The sequence below is a fragment of the Lissotriton vulgaris genome, chromosome 2_1 (assembly GCF_964263255.1).
Source record: "Lissotriton vulgaris chromosome 2_1, aLisVul1.2, whole genome shotgun sequence".
NCBI lineage: Eukaryota > Metazoa > Chordata > Amphibia > Caudata > Salamandridae > Lissotriton > Lissotriton vulgaris.
In genome coordinates, this window is record NC_141687.1 from 990250758 (window position 1) to 990266668 (window position 15911).

At 45.3% G+C, this 15911-nt stretch overlaps 1 protein-coding gene across 2 annotated transcripts in view; it reads left to right on the forward strand.

The window, feature by feature from the left end:
- XIRP2 (xin actin binding repeat containing 2) overlaps nt 1-15911 on the forward strand; it is a 1171239-nt gene that overhangs the window by 1096169 nt on the left and 59159 nt on the right. For both annotated transcript variants that reach the window (XM_086956584.1, XM_086956585.1), the window contains one exon: nt 12387-12523. In XM_086956584.1, coding sequence (XP_086812710.1) covers nt 12387-12523 — 137 coding nt within the window. The remainder of the gene's footprint in view (nt 1-12386; nt 12524-15911) is intronic.

Here is a 15911-nt window from a genome sequence, read left to right on the forward strand (position 1 = left end):
CGTTTTTTAGCTATCTTATTCACTAATGGAGGCCACATTTATTTTGGAACCCCTGCCTTTTTTTGTCCCAGTACGACCCTGTCCCCATGATTTAGATCCTATGCAGCCTTGCATTAAGGTTTTAGTAGTTGGTAGTGTTAAACATTGCTTTCTGGAAATACACATCCAGGACAATTCAAAGCAATCTTTTGAGAGCCAAACAGTGTTTGTTTTAAAAACGTGTGTCCATTTGCTTAGCTTTTCTTCTTCCTGGAATTTGTTAAAATACATTTTATACTGTAAGGCTTATTTTGTCTTATCTACAATATTCATCAAAATAATATTCATGCCAACATGTGTTTTGCTCTACATCCTTACTTCCTTAGTTGTAAAAATTCAAAAAGACCATGTTCACATATCGAAAATCCTCTAACCTCTAGGGCAAATGCGAAATTCTCAGCAACACTTTCTTTAGGGCACTGGGGCTTCTCTCAGAGCACTCTCCTCTGATGATGAACCCTCCAACGTAGGCTTTACAATTTTCTCAACAAATCAGATTTTTTTTACTACCACCCTACTCTAAGTGAAGCTATTGGTTTCTCTGTGTATCATTACATGTCCTCTGATCCATAACAATGCTCTGCAATTAAACAATTTAGGTCATGACTATCAAGTCAGCTTAGCTCTTAGTGAGGTACTTTTCTAATGGAGCCTGCCACTAGGTGCTTGAGGAGTGCAATAGTCACGTTATTTTGCGATTCATTGTTTCGGTGTGAATCGAAAAGAAATCTAACTTTATTGGAATTATGACAAATGGGATGATAACATTTCAGTTTTCGCAAGCTACGTCCATGAAGAAAATATGCCAAATATTTACAGTGCAGTTAAAAGAAAAATATAATATACAACAGTCTTCTGACACTTCTTTATTACAGCCATTGGAAAGATGTTTTGCCACTTTAACACATCTAACAAAAGGTTGTAGTTGGCTTTTACTGTTGATGAATACATCTCAAGATGTATTAATTGATTCAGAAAGTTTCTTTTTTTTTACTACCAAGGTTTACCTCCGGATATTACATTTATATGGAATATAATATGATAGGGAGGCTTGTTTTTTTTCTTAGAATTCTAAACACATATGTTGATTTTTCTCTTCTGATCTACAAGATGCATCTTCCTCATGTGGTATTTCTAAATAATAATGGCACTAAGTTAAAGTGATGCTTAATGCAAATATGTTTGTATCATTCATTAGAAGTACACACCACAGAGAATATAAGTATATCTGGAAAAATATAAATATTTTATTAAGAAACAAATAAAATACTAGATTTCAAAGGTAGCCAATCTTCATCATCATAAAATACATGAAAACATTGAGTACATTATTCTAAGAAATTGGATTATTATTTGAGATTGGTGACTACCCACTTCAAGAAATAATCACAATCCTTGTCAGGATGAACCCGTAAAGTCATTACACTAACATGAGCTCAACACCTGGTAGCTAAGGCACAGCGCAGACTGGCTTAATTTAGGGCACTGTGTAAAGTATTTATGCAGTACCATTACCATTGTGAAGTCAACATGCAAAACAATAAAAATCTCTTCTGAATAGGAAATATAGAGTATACGTTAATAAAGAAAACGAGACCACAATGACAAACATCCAATAAGTGGAACCGGTCATAACAATATGTAGAATTTTAGGTAGAAGTAGCACCAAAAAGCACAAAGTGCCAAATATGGACAATGGCCATGATAGAACAGGACCTAGGCACAATTTGCTGATTACTGCAATGGAGTGGGGGACAAATTCACCAACCAGGTTCATCATGGTCATATATTTTACCTTCTGCCTTAGTCCATTTAGTCCTAATCCACTACAGGAGTACAATTCTAAAGCCGCCAAAGACCACGGGGAAGGCAATTAGAGACTCACAGGGTATCAAGCAGAGGCCCACACCAGTGTCCTAGCCAGGTCTGGTTGTGACTAGACAGCTAGGTATTTCCAGAAAGGGCCTCTTGTAAATTGATGCGAACTTGTAGCTTGAACTGGAGGTCAGTCTAATGAGCCTAGGAGACCTCTTCTTTATCCTGGATACAATAGGGAGCAAGTCCAATCCTTCAGGGTTCCCCCCAAGCCACAGACCACAGGTTCAGTGCTCTTCTATTCTTCTGGTTCCAGGAGATACCCGGCACCTCGTCGAGATGCTTGACAGGCAGTTCTACAACGTGGCCCTTATCATGGTGGCGCACGTCTCTGAAAGACCATTTTACTCCACGATGTTCAAGGCATGATAGATCGAGAAGATGATTATTCAACGTTATTGACTGCCCTGACTAAGTTCTAAGAACGAAACGCGTTGGCTGTTGCTTGGCTGTTGTTTTTACACTTTGGATTTATATCATTAAAGACTTTTGCAACAAAGGAACTGATTGAGCTTCATTATTACTGCTTGGATATCCTGGTAGTGCACAACTCCATTATTGTCAGTGCTCTTCTATTCTTCTGCAGGTGCAGAAGTATTCTGAAGTACGAACCTGGAGTTGGAATATTTATTCTGGCACTAGCTAGTGGGTGGAAGTGACTCCTGGACACCTCATAATCAATGGATAAAAGTTCTCGGGCCAACCAAACCCACTTTGGGCATTTTCAAGACAGTGAAAGACTTCGGCCACACTAAACTTGGGTTCTGAGATTTTGGGTTATGTGGAAAACTTACTATCCTATTCCTATTGTCCCCCACTTCAAACACTGACATCCGTTTTGAAGTAGTCACCGTACCCGTTATAAACCCAGACATAGAACATTGCTAGAAAAAAGCAGTATTATTTAGCAACCAGGCAGGACACACACTGGAATTGCTTTAGTGTTCTCTTCTCTTCCATTCAAGTGCACCCTAAGCCTAACACATAAATCCCTGAGAAAAAATGTTTAGTAGGACAAAGCAGGATCCTTTAGTAACTGAATGGTGAATACACAAGAATATTTTAGCATCTTGTTCCCTTCCTATCAACTGTTCCCCAGGTTTTTTTGTGTGAACCCTGCAGACCGGTCTAGCAGGATTAGACACTGGATCAAGATTTGACACTATAATGTCAAAAGGGATGCTTGCAGCCCCCACCCTTCTGCTGAGCTCAAAGTAGTCATCCCTGCCCATTCAGGTTGACGTGTCCATCTAAATGACATAATATGTAGCTCCTGGTACAAATTTCACACCTATTCAAATGCTTATCACGGCTGGGGAGAAGTTGGAGAGCAAATTCCAGTTAGCCTCCAGGAGCGTCAAGCAGGGAAAAGGTAGCTTTTTAAAAGTTATCTTTCCATAACATTTATTACAAATCTCAGTTCACCATTGAATTGGATTCTTAATAATTATTAAAAATAGTTTAATTATTTGTCCAACTAGTCCCATTATTGAAACAGCTAGACCTGCCACAAATATAGATTTTGGGTTCTACTTACAGTAAGCACACATTAACATTAAATTAATATATGTCCTGTGTAAGACCTGGCATATCTTAGCGTGATTAGCCAGACTTTTTACCTCTACCACCTCTGCTTTTAGATGCTTTGGGTACTTTGTCACTGCTGATCAGTGTCAAAGTACAGGAGTTCCCTATGTAAAATGTAATGGTGATTGGTTGGCCATGATAGGTATGTTTGCCTTACTAGTAAAGGTCCCTCGTGATGTGCTGTGTGTGTGCAAGGGTTAGTAATGCAAGGGGTGCAGAAAAGGGAACTCAGACCTTCAGTGTAGGGCCTGCCTGCAGAATGCGAAGTTAGCATGTCGTCCTGACAAGTGAAACCTTTTTTCAGGCCTGACTTTCCCATAAACATACACATGGGGCACCCCTGTGGTGGGTACCATGTAACCCCTGTTCAGGGTGCAGTGTAGGTAAAAGGCAGAACATAAATGGAGGTGAGTGTTATGTTCTGGCAGTCAAAAACTCTCCATTTCGTTTTTCATTGCTGAAAGGTCATTCTGCCCATATGACAGAATGCGGGAGGCTGGGTGTTGTATGTGTTAGCCTAGTTTCCTGTCAGTTTATAATGGAGAGGTGATGTTTAGTATGTATGTCATAATGCATCCTTCTGTGAAGGTGGTTTTGTCACTGTGTGTTTATAAACCACTCTTTTAGAAAGTGGCTGAGTTCTGTGCTCTGAGCATTTCTGTGTGTCTCTGAAATGTGGATTGTCTGTCTGGAACTGAAAGCTGAGAGGAGCGGGAGAGGTCTTGATCCAGGGAGGGGTTGAGATGGCACCAGACTGCCCTGAATCTGCAGGGTAGGGGAGGAGAAGCCCGGGAGGTAAAAAAGCCTGGACTGGTGCTATAAACCCATTGACCCATCTCCTGCTGAGTGATTAAGGATCCAGACCCCCAGTATCAAAGGTAGAGAAGTGATACTGGGAGGGAGACACCCAGAACTGATGTAGGTAGGGGTCAGGGACCCCTGAGCACATACAAACTTCAAAGACATTAAGGGGTGTAACTATCACGAGCTGAAGCCCCTGAACTTTGGAATGAAACAGATATGCATTGTGACTAAAAAGGCTTGGACCCATTCTGTGGTCAAGAGGAACCTCTGCTAAAGAAGGAACAACTGAAGAGACTGCTGTGGATAGACCAATCCTTGCTTTGTGATCTGAGGCTGGTCTGTAATTTGCTGTTCTAGCTAAGGAAGAGGCTGTTGGGACTGGGCTTGAAGGTGCTGGGTCTCCCTGCTTGAAGAAGACTGTGCTGTGTCTTGTAACCTCAAGGGCCCGAGGTGAGCTGGCTGCCTGTTTGGAAATACAGGATCAAAAAAGTTTCCAGAGAAGTCCCAAGCAACATAGTGTGCACATGCTTTCTGCTGCTTGAGACCCTCAGAAGTTGTGCCTTGTGATTGTGGGCACGCAGGAGTAAGCTAAGTCTCAGACGGGCAGAGTGCATGTCCTAGTGCAGGCCAAGGCGTTGGTGAGGAGCATCTGGTCGTGGTGTGCATGGGGAGGCGAGGATGTACAAGGGTGCATGTCATGTTGGAGCCCGGGTTTTGGTGAAGAGCGCCTGGGCCTCGTGTGCACAAAAGGAAAAGCAAGACTCGGACGCCTAGTGTGCATGTCGTGGTGCAGCCAGGGCATTGGTGAGGAGCACCTGGACATCGTATGCACCAACGGAAGAAGTGAGACTCTGACGTGCTGGGTGCGTGTTGTGGTGTAGCTCGGATGTTGGTGTAGAGCGCTGGGGCCTCGCAGGCACCAAAAGAAAAAGTGAGTCTCTGACGTGCAAGAGTGCGTGTCATTGGTGAAGAACGTCTGGACATCATGTGCACGGGGAGAAGAGAAAAGGCTTGATTGTGCATGGTGTGTGTTGAGGTGCAAGCGGAGAATTGGTGAAGAGCGCCGGATCATTGTGAGCACCAGAGAAGAGGCGAGTCTCGGACGCTCAGTGTGTGTGTCGAACTGCAACATGAGGTGCTGGTGAGGGGTGCCTGGTTAGGGTGTGCACCGAATTGAAGTAATGTCTCCACAGTGCTGAGGGCGGGTCCTGGTGTGGACTAAGACCACCGGAGTGAGGGCCAAGTCATTGGGGCCATCAGAGTCAATCAGCAGCGGCCTGGATCGGCAGCCATGGAAGAACTGAGCCACTGGCCCTAGTCCGCCGCAGCCCATGACAGAGTTCTGGATCAAGGCCCAAGTCGGGGAGGAGCGTGGGATCAGGCCCCCCCAGGTAACGTGGATCAACCCCTGGGTTGGGGTGTGGGCCTCCCGCTTCAGTCAGCTGCACAATCCGTTGCTTTGGCTCGGATCCCGGCCTGTGCTGACCCAAGACGGGGCAGTACTAGGGCCGGAGTGGGAAGCAGTATTTTGGTGTCATTTGATCCATAACAAGGGCACTGTTAACGGAGCATGTAAAATTGTTGTATTACACTTTGCATTATTGCTGCTAACGAACTATTGAACTGTCATATGAGGCCTAACCTCATTTGTGCCGGAAGAACTGTATGCTGGGTGCGCTACTCACTGCATTATTTCTCCCTTGCACATTACCTGATTGTATCATGGCGCATTGCTTTCTTTTTTCAGTGCACAGTACCTGAGTGGAATATGGCACACTGAATTATTTCTTTATCGCACCATGCAGGATTGTAGCATGACACAGTGCTTTGTTTCTTACTGGTACAGGGCATGCTGGTGGTGATACACATTGGATTATTCCTTCAATTGCAAAGTACGTGACTGTGGAGTTAACTATTGCATTGCTTTCTCTGTTGCACAGTCCTTGTGCCAAAAGCTGCTGCGCCGGGTGCCACTCTCGAACTTCGGTTCTGCTTGGATTACCGTGGGCTCAATGCAGTCACTAAGACTGACGTGCACCCCATCCTCAGAGCTGATGAGCCTGTGGATCGCCTGGTGTAGGAACCCCCCAAGACCAAGACAGAAGTGAGGGCCTTTTTAGGACTCACTGGGCACTATAAGACGGTCCGTGAATGGCCATGGCACCCTCGTTGCCCCCTTAACAGAACTGATCTCAAAGAAACAGCCCAATGCCTGCCAGGACCGCCTTTGATGCCCTGAAGACTGCCATGTGCACTGCACTCATGTTACGGGCACCAGATTTCCCCAGAGAGTTTATAGTGCAAACAGATGCTTCAGAGCATGGGGTGGGAGCAGTGCTCTCACAATTGAACAATGAGGGCTTGGACCAAACGGTAGCTTTCATTAGCAGAAAGCTACTTCCCAGGAAACAGAGGTGGAGTGTGTTGGACTTGGCCCTTATGGCAGGTTCACCCCTAATCTTTTTGCTTTAGATCTGTGATATGCGTGGATGAATTTCTTGTCTGTGCGCACTTTTTCTCTGTGTCCCAGAGTAAAGTGCGTGCATGTAGTGAGGCTGGCCTGCTCTCCCATAGGGATGCATGGGGAATGTCTGTGTCCCTAGTAATTCCTGATGTGTGGGGAGTGCATGCTCGAGTTTAGTATGTGCGTGTTCGTGGGAATGAATGCTTCGCAATGATGTATGTTGCGTGAATGTGGCATGTGTAGAAATGCCATTTCTGGGACTTGGCATATTAATGGAAAATATGCCTGCAGTGTGATTGGCTGGAGCTGGCTGGTGAGCCTGGCTCCAGGAAGGCTGGATGGGTCTGCCCGGTGGTGAGTGTGAGATCAGCATGCTTGATGGCTTGGGAGGAGTGCACTTGGTCCCTGCTGGGCCTGGACTTTCCCCGGACAATGCTGGCTCCACCCCCTGTAGTGCGACTGATGGCCCTAGCCCTGCCAGTGAATAGAGAGGGTGGTTGGGGTAAACAAAGTACTTCAGAACCAGCTGCAACTGGTTTCTCCCCCACCCTGCACCCTGAGACAAAGGGTTTGTCTGTATAAGAAGGGGCTGTGTCCCCATGCAATTTGTCCTGTTCTTGGTTCTGCCTAGGATCCTGCCAGAGGGGGCTGCTGCTGCTGCTGGGGCCAAGAGGACCGCCACTTGGCTGTCTCCCTGCTTGGAGACCCAGTGTGCTGGCTCTGGCCCTGCCTTGCCCCTCTGCCTGCTTCCAGACCCTGCTGGAGCTTTCCTGTGCCTGGGGGCGCCCTGAATTTGATTTATAGCGCTAGGAGCGCTTTCCTTGTGCCCCCAGCGCTCAATAGCGCTTTGCTTAGCTTTCTAGCGCTGAGCGCGCTTCTTCTTTGTCCCGAGCGCTTGAGAGCGCTTTTATTGCATTGCCGGTGCCCACCCGGCGTCAGAGCCGATTTGCCGATTTTCGGCATAGCGAGTGCCCACCTCGCTTTATTTTATTATTTAAAGGCCGGTGCCACCCGGCATTGCCCCGTACTTGGATATTGTAAGTATCGCGAGGGAGCCCACTCCTCGGATACTGTGAGCCCGCCTGCCTGTCTAGAACGGGCCGCCGCGCTGCCCGCGACGACCCGGAAGTGCTTGGACCGACGGCCAATCCCAGCGCGGCCCGGGAGAGGCGAACCGGAAGTCCCGCCCCCGGAGCCGAGCAGAGAGGAGCAGCCGGCCGTCCCTGAGGCTCCCGAGTGAAGGGAGAGCCCCATCCGAGAGAAGCCTCCACCCTGCAAGTGAGCCGGTGAGTACTGGCGGGCCCTTTTGGTTCTCCAGGGCGGATCCCTTGTTCTTAGAGCCTGAGAGGCTCAGCGCTGGCACACTTCTTGTTCAAGCCCCGAGAGGCTCCAGGCATTCCCTATTTGTTTAAGAGCCCGTCGAGGCTCTTGGGGCAGTAATTAATTCCCGAGTCCCCCGTGAGGGGCTCCAACGATCTTGGGGCCATTTTGTTCGTTGAGAGCCCGGCGAGGCTCCTTGCCCACAGTCCATTATTGCCCACATTGAGTGAGAGCCCTGAGAGAGGCTCTGGGGGCATTTGGATTATCCTGAAGAGCGCTGAAGCTCTAGTTGCACATTTTGCGTGGTGAGCCCCTGAGAGGCTCCTTGCCCACTTTGATTCTTGAGCCCTCCTGGCTCCAACGTTGTGCATCATATTTACAACTGTCCAGCACTTAGTGGACAGTTGCCACGTTTAGGCTTTGTGTTCTGTGCTGCCTGCACAGACCCCCTGACATTGAGACTCAGGGCATTCCGCCCCTTTCGAGGCCAGTTGGCCTGAGGGACACATTTTGAGTGTTGTGCTTTGTGCACCCCGCGCATTGTAATTTCTTGTTATGCAATTCTTGCGCATGTGTTCTAACCTGTACCTTTTCTAAAAGTAACCTGACTAGGTATTCTTATGGTTATCCCCTTTTGCTAAATGTGACCTGCAGAGAGGATTGTTTATGTTTATGTTATGCTAAATGTGACCTGCATAGTAGATTGTTGATGGTTCATGTTATGTTTAGGCTTCCTTCCCTTTGCTAAAAGTGAATTGCTTAGGTGTTGGTATTCCTTCCTTAGGTCCTAGTTACCTGCGTGATTTACCTACAGTGTGTTAGGGTTGCGTAGGAGGTCCTAACTGTTCCAGTGATTACTGGATGTGTGTTGCATTTATGATTTTGTTGCTACTCATTCTATGTTTACGACATAAGTGTATATCTACCAGTATTATCTTCTAACAAGTGCCTACCCCTGACAGTGGTCCACGTGGCCCTGTCCTGTACATAATCCCCCTTGTAAATTCTGCCCGTGCCTCTGGCACATTGTACAGTTTGCGTGTGTTATCTAATGTGTTTTGTTTATTATAATACAAAGGCTATTTTTTATATAACCTTGTGTGGAGTCTTTTCTTTGTGGTGGGCCTTGGGTGTTGTTGCTGGGGTGCGTGCGCAAATACTTAACTCATACCGCCTCCAAGTTTAGCCTAGACTGCTCGCGCCACGCTACCTAGAGGGCGAGTGGGGGTTGCCTTGGTGTGTGACTCCCCTGCCCTGACTTTAGAAATGGTGATCCCTGACTGACCTCGACGCGAGTCTTGGCCGGCCAGGGTCCCGTTTCTAACAGAGTGCAATTGAAAGGGAAGCTTTTGCTGTGGTCTGGGCACTGAAGAAGCTGAGGCCCTACTTGTTTGGGAGCCACTTCTTAGTGCAGACCGAGCACAGACCCCTCAGATGGTTGATGCAGATGAGGGGTGAGAACCCAAAGCTGTTGAGGTGGTGCATCTCCCTACAAGGGATGGACTTCACGGTGGAACATCGTCCAGGAACAGAACACACCAATGCTGATGGTCTGTCCAGACTTTTCCACTTTACTGATGATCACTCCCATGAGGGTGGGTAGCCCCCCCCACTTTTCGGCTGGAGGAAAGGTTTGATTGCACAGGGTGTGTGTTGAGGTGCAAGCAGAGCGTTGGTAAAGAGCGCCGAATCGTCGTGAGCACGAGAGAAGAGACTTGTTTCGGACGCGCGGTGTGCCTTTCGAAGCGCAACCTGAGGTGCTGGTGAGGAGTGCCTGGTTTGGCTGTGCACCGAATTGAAGTAAAGTCTCCACAGTGCTGCGGACGGGTCTTGGTGTGGACTGAGACCGCCTGAGTGAGGGACAAGTCCTTGGGGCCCTCGGAGTCCATCAGCAGCGGCCCAGTCTGGCAGCCACAGAAGAGCTGAGCCGCCGGCTCGAGTCGGCCGCAGCCCATGACTGAGTTCTGGATCAAGGCCCAAGTCGCTGACGTCGGGGGGGAGAGTGGGATCGCTCCCTCCCCCTGGAGGGACTCTCTCTCGGTCTCCCGCTTCAGTCAGCTGCGCCAGCCATTGCTTCGGTTCGGATCCTGGCCTGTGCTGATCTAAGACGGGGCAGGACTGGGGCCGGAGTGGAAGCAGTACTTTTTGTGTCATCATTTGATCCATAACGGGGGTACTGTTAATGGAGCACGTAAAACTGTTGTATTACACTTTGCATTATTGCTGCTAACGAACTATCGAACTATCGTATGATGCCTGACCTCATTTTTCCCTGACTAAGTTTATGCTGGGTGCTCTAAGCTCGGAGTTATTTCTTCCTTGTACATTACCTGATTGTAATGTGGTGCATTGCATTATTTCTTCAGTGCACAGTATCGGAGTATAATGTGGCACAGTGTATTATTTCTTCATTGCACCGTACAGGATTGTAGCGTGACGCATTGCTTTGTTTTTTCCTGGTACAGGGCATGCTGGTGGTGATACGTATTTCAATATTTCTTCATTTACAAAGTACATGACTGTGGCACTACGTATTGCATTGTTTCTCTGTTGCAGAGTATAAGAGAATATTGTTACGCATTGCAGTGTTTGTCTCCTTTTGCAACTTGTGTGATTCTAACAATCCAACTGGCCTAACCTTTTGGAGACAGTTAGAAGTGAGCTTAACTGTTGGTTAGAAGCGGTGGTTGGGATTAGGACCTATCAAACCATCGGATGTATTACTACCCATTCTTATATGTTGATTTTGTATCATGTGGTCGTATCGAATAATTGCTTATATAAAGATTATATTAATTTGATCAATACTCCGGTGGAGTCTATTTGTGATGACATCATGGGGTTACTGTGAAGTTGGTTGCACATAGTGAACACTTGTGCCTTGGAGTTAAGCCTGGCTCCTCATGCCAAGCTACTAAAGGGGTGAGTAGGGCTACCTCAGACGGTGTCCTTACTTAGCCTAACGTTGAAGCGAGGGTTCGGGGATGCACGCCTCCAGCATTTGGTGGCGGCTGTAAGCGACAGGTTCCTCCACTTCCAACATACTACTTTTAAATACCACAAACCCTGCCTGGTGGGCTACAACGCATACACAGGGGTGAGGTATTATTATTTAAAAGGGAGGTTTTACCCTGCGAAAAGGGATTATTTTCACAAATAGCTTTTTGACAGAATTGCAGATTTTCCACTGCCCCAGTCACAAATATTTTACATTGTCACTCTAGTAGATGGTACGATAGGTGCTGCAGTCCACTAATGACATTTAACTTGCAGGTCCTGGGTACATTTTGAGCCATATTCTAGGGACTTATATATAAGTTAACTATGCCAACTAGGAGGATATTAATTTTATTTGTTGAAAGTAGAAGCACAGGCACTTTGGGGCATATGTATCAACATCCTGATTTTTTAGAAATCGCTATTTGAGAATTGCAAATAGGGATGTATATAAAAAATCGCAATTTGTTAGCGATTTCTTAATATTCGCAATTAAGGAATACTTTTCCATTCATTTCTATGGGCCAGGAGGCCCATAGGAATAAATGGGACGTTATTCTCAATTTGCGATTCGCAATTTGAGAATTGCAAATTGAGAATAATTTAAAGGGTGTAGGGGTGTCAAAAGGACACCCTGATGCCCCCCTGAAAGAAGCATGGGTGCACATGTGGCGTACATACATGCCCTAGGGGCATGTTTGTGCTTCCCATTGCACTTTGAAAAATGCAAAAAAGTGCATTTTTTTTAAATAAATCGCAAATTACCACCAACTTCAAGTTGGTGGTAATTTGCGATTTATTAAGACCAAATTGTACTTTTTTGGTGCTTTTTACATTGCATTTAAGAAATCGCAAAATTTGCGATTCCTTAAATGTAATCGCAAAATAAGGAATCGCAAATTTTGCGATTCCTTATTTTGCCTTAATACATATAATTTGGCAAAATTGCATTCGCAAACACAGAAATTCTGCGAATTTCGGCGTTTGCGAATCTAATTTTGCTTGATACATATGGCCCTTTATCACTAGTCATCAGGATAAAGTGCACAGAATTCTACAGCCAGCATAGTTAGGGCAAATATTTGGGGGTACACATCATAAAAGATGGTAATTTTCGGCAAATATTTATACCCTAAACTAAATATAATTAGTACCAAATGCAGTTCATAGGTGTTTAAAATTAAAAAATAGGATGACTCATCGTTAATATTTAAAAGACAACATTGCATAAATGCCTACAAAGAATAAAATATGGAGAAAAAATTGATATCCGAATCTGTTTGTATTGTTTATGGTATAGCTAACGCTCACATAATTGTGGATGGAGAGATTCCAACGATTTCAACACAAGCATTGAAAGAACAGTTCGAAAAGGCATCCAAGGAAAAAGTTACTCCGTCTGATAGAGGGGCTAGCTCTCTGGGCAAACAAATGAAGGTATGTTGTTTGAAGAGAAATAGCAATAAGCTAAGTTTGGAAAGATAATGTAAATGAGTGTTTGTTCCCTTTTGCAAATAATTTTACTCCAAATTATGTTTACTTTAATGCAAAAGCTGAGCACAATTTTATAGTTTTAAAATCAAAATGTGATTGGTTAAGAATATTAAGCACTGCTGTATTAGTTTCAGCTGCTTTCTCTTTGTGTCCTAAAAAGTTTCTAAAACGTTTGTTTCTGTCTTCAGTTTCTTAAATCTGACACCTATCCTAAATTAAATACATATTTTATCTTCTCAATATATTATTGGTTTAAAAAACGTTGAAGTTATTTATTTGGCATATTGGATCTTATTTCAGAAATCAATTTTCCAGTACTTGTATAGTAAATACTTTATAATGTGATACAAAAGTGTCGCTAGTAATGAAACCGTTCAGATAACCTATTGAGTTCTAAATATAAATGTGATATTACAGTGTCTAAGTGATGTCTGAGTGATCACTTCCGTTTTTTCACTGTTCGATGTTTGGTTTTCACATATAATGGTGCTTATGTCATTTATGGTGAACACGTTGTAACCTACACATACCCTGGTTATGCCGCCTTCAGCCATTGACCTCTTTTGTTAATGAATCTCTGGCCTGTGGCTTGAGATATTATCACATCAAGAATGAACGCCACTGGAGGATTTCAGTCTCTGATTCTTTCTATTACCTGTATGTCTATCATGTTGTCTCTATTGGAATTTATAAGGGATTAATATACATCTGTGAATACAGCTGTTGTCACACATCCATGTGTTGCGTACAGGCTCTCTGCTCGACAACCTGTGGGTGAGTAATCTCCTGCCACGCACATCTTTTTTTCAAAAATGATTTTCTCGATCCCACAGGACTCTCAAATGAGTCTTCGGGAGCCAGCGCATCTTCTTCTGCTTCTGCAAGTCTCTCTCAGGAGCACAGGGAACCGTGCTGGCCCCAGAGAGATTCCAGAGGGATTCTGGCTCCCTAAACAAAACATAGTTTTCAAATTTGTCCTCACTTGGATCCCTCATGGATCCCCCACAAGGACTAGGGGATCAGGGTATTCCCACCCCACCCGCTAATACCCTTAATTATTTTCAATTTCCAGACATGGAGTCCCTGAGTTCTGTAATGGCGACCTCAACATTTGTTTGTTTTGCGGCTGGCCAATCATTCCATTAGACCAATGGTCTAATGGAACATGCAGGAGCCTCTTGCTGCCATTTTGGGACCACCCTTTTTCTCAACGCCCCCTTGAGGGATCCCTAAAAACATTTCAGAAAGTAGCAGAGGTAGATGACACTTTTTTTTTGGGGGGGGGGGGGGGGGGGGGGTTCTAGTGAAGATTTATCAAACGGGACTAGAAATATCAGCAAACCAAAACATCTATTTCCTATGGAAACATGGTGCTCACATACAGAAATATATCTTCAAGGTGTGTACATGGAGTTAAGCATAGTAAACCTATGCTTGCCTAGATATACATGCCTTCACAGCATTTTTGTTGTTGATATTTCAGCTACAATAATTATGTGGTTGAAATGAAGAAAAAAAAGTTTTAAAAGAGAATATATATATTTTTTTTACCTACAACTTGACATGTATGAGCCAAATGCTACTACATGCCTTGGGCTGGCTTCTTACCAGCAAACAAATTGGTTATAAAGCTCACCCTGAGCTCTCTTTCTGCATTTTTGAGGCTATGTCAGTCATAAATGTGTTCAATGGATTTGAGAGTCCTTTTGCATTATACAATTTCACCAGCATAAGATTGAAAACCTAAGGTAGATTTAAAAGAAAGCTCCCTTATCCTATATTATGGTTGACCTGTTTCCGAATTGAGCGAGAAATAGCCGCACTAGACTCCCAACTGTTGACCCTCCCTGACGCAAAAGCTCAGGCTGTGAAATTTGCCCTACTGACTGAGTAAAGGGACACAGCGGATCGCGAGATTCTATACATGGGGAAATACCACACGGCAAGACGATATGGGGTGGGCAAGCGGCCCGGCAGAGTCCTTGAGCAAATGCTGAGACCACCTTACAGTAAAAGTTATATCACTAAATTACACTCTGCGGCCGGTGCCACTCTCACTTCCACGGTCGCTATCCAGACGAGTTTTTGGATTATTACACTACACTTTACACAACTAGAGCAGACCCAGATGATGCGTACCTAGATGAGATCGCATTGGTGTTCTTAGAGAAATACATGCTAGACTTTATGGCAGAACCAATATCCGTCGCCGATGTCACTCTAGCCATTGACACCCTGCGAGGATCCACTGAATGGGTTTAGATGGTTTTATCGGGGACTTTTATAAAGTGTTCAAGGATCTTTTGGACCCCCAGTTAATTGAGGTGTATGCAGAGGCATTGGAAAAGCAAAGTCTCCCACCCACAATGCGCGAAGCTGTGATTATAGTACTGACGAAGCCTGGCAAAGACCACAAACAATGCGGCTCCTACCGGCCGCTGTCCTTATTGAACTTGGACTACAAAATACTGGCTAAGGTAGTCGCCAACAAGCTTTCACAGCTGATGGAGTATATCATTTTTCCAATGCAGTCTGGCATTGTCCCTAAGCGATCCACATCCTTGAACCTCCGAACTCTGTTCACTATGCTGCACAGAATACAACCTAAGGTGGCGGCGGTGATGCAGAAAAAGCATTTGACTCGCTGGAGTGGCCATTCATGGTGGAGGTCATACAGCACATGGGGCTACCTTATGGCTTCATCGCCACCGTTTCCTTACTATACAGCGGCCCTTCGGCACGATTCCCCTTGAATGGCACTCTGTCTAGGCCATTTCGCTTATGTCGTGGGACCAGGCAGGGATGCCCCCTGTCCCCCCTATTGTTCATTCTAGCAATGGATCCTCTCGTCAGGCATTTTCAAGAGCGTCATCTAAATAGAGGGTTACAATTTCAGACGGGCCCACTTTTAGCTTCCCTGTACGCAGACAATACCATCCTGTATGTCCGGGAGCCCCACCTAAACCTGGCTCCTCTAATTCGTGAAATTATCTGTTGTGGTAGATTTTCGGGACTGGGCATTAACTGGCACAAGTCCATCATATTACCCGCTCAGGGTGAGCACAGTCAAATGGGATTGCGACTTCCCACTTGAATGGTGCCAGGACTTGGTGAAATATCTTGGCATCCACATCCACCTGGACACTACCCAGATTATACGCCTAAACTATGGGCAGACCTTTCAAAAATGAGAAGAACAGGTGGACCGCTGGCTGAGGCTTCCCATATCGCTAGCGGGCAGAGTAGCCATATTAAAAGTAGTGGCCCTCCCCAAATTCTTATATCTTTTTAATAATATCCCTGTGCCCCTGGCTGACGGCTTTTTTCGCAC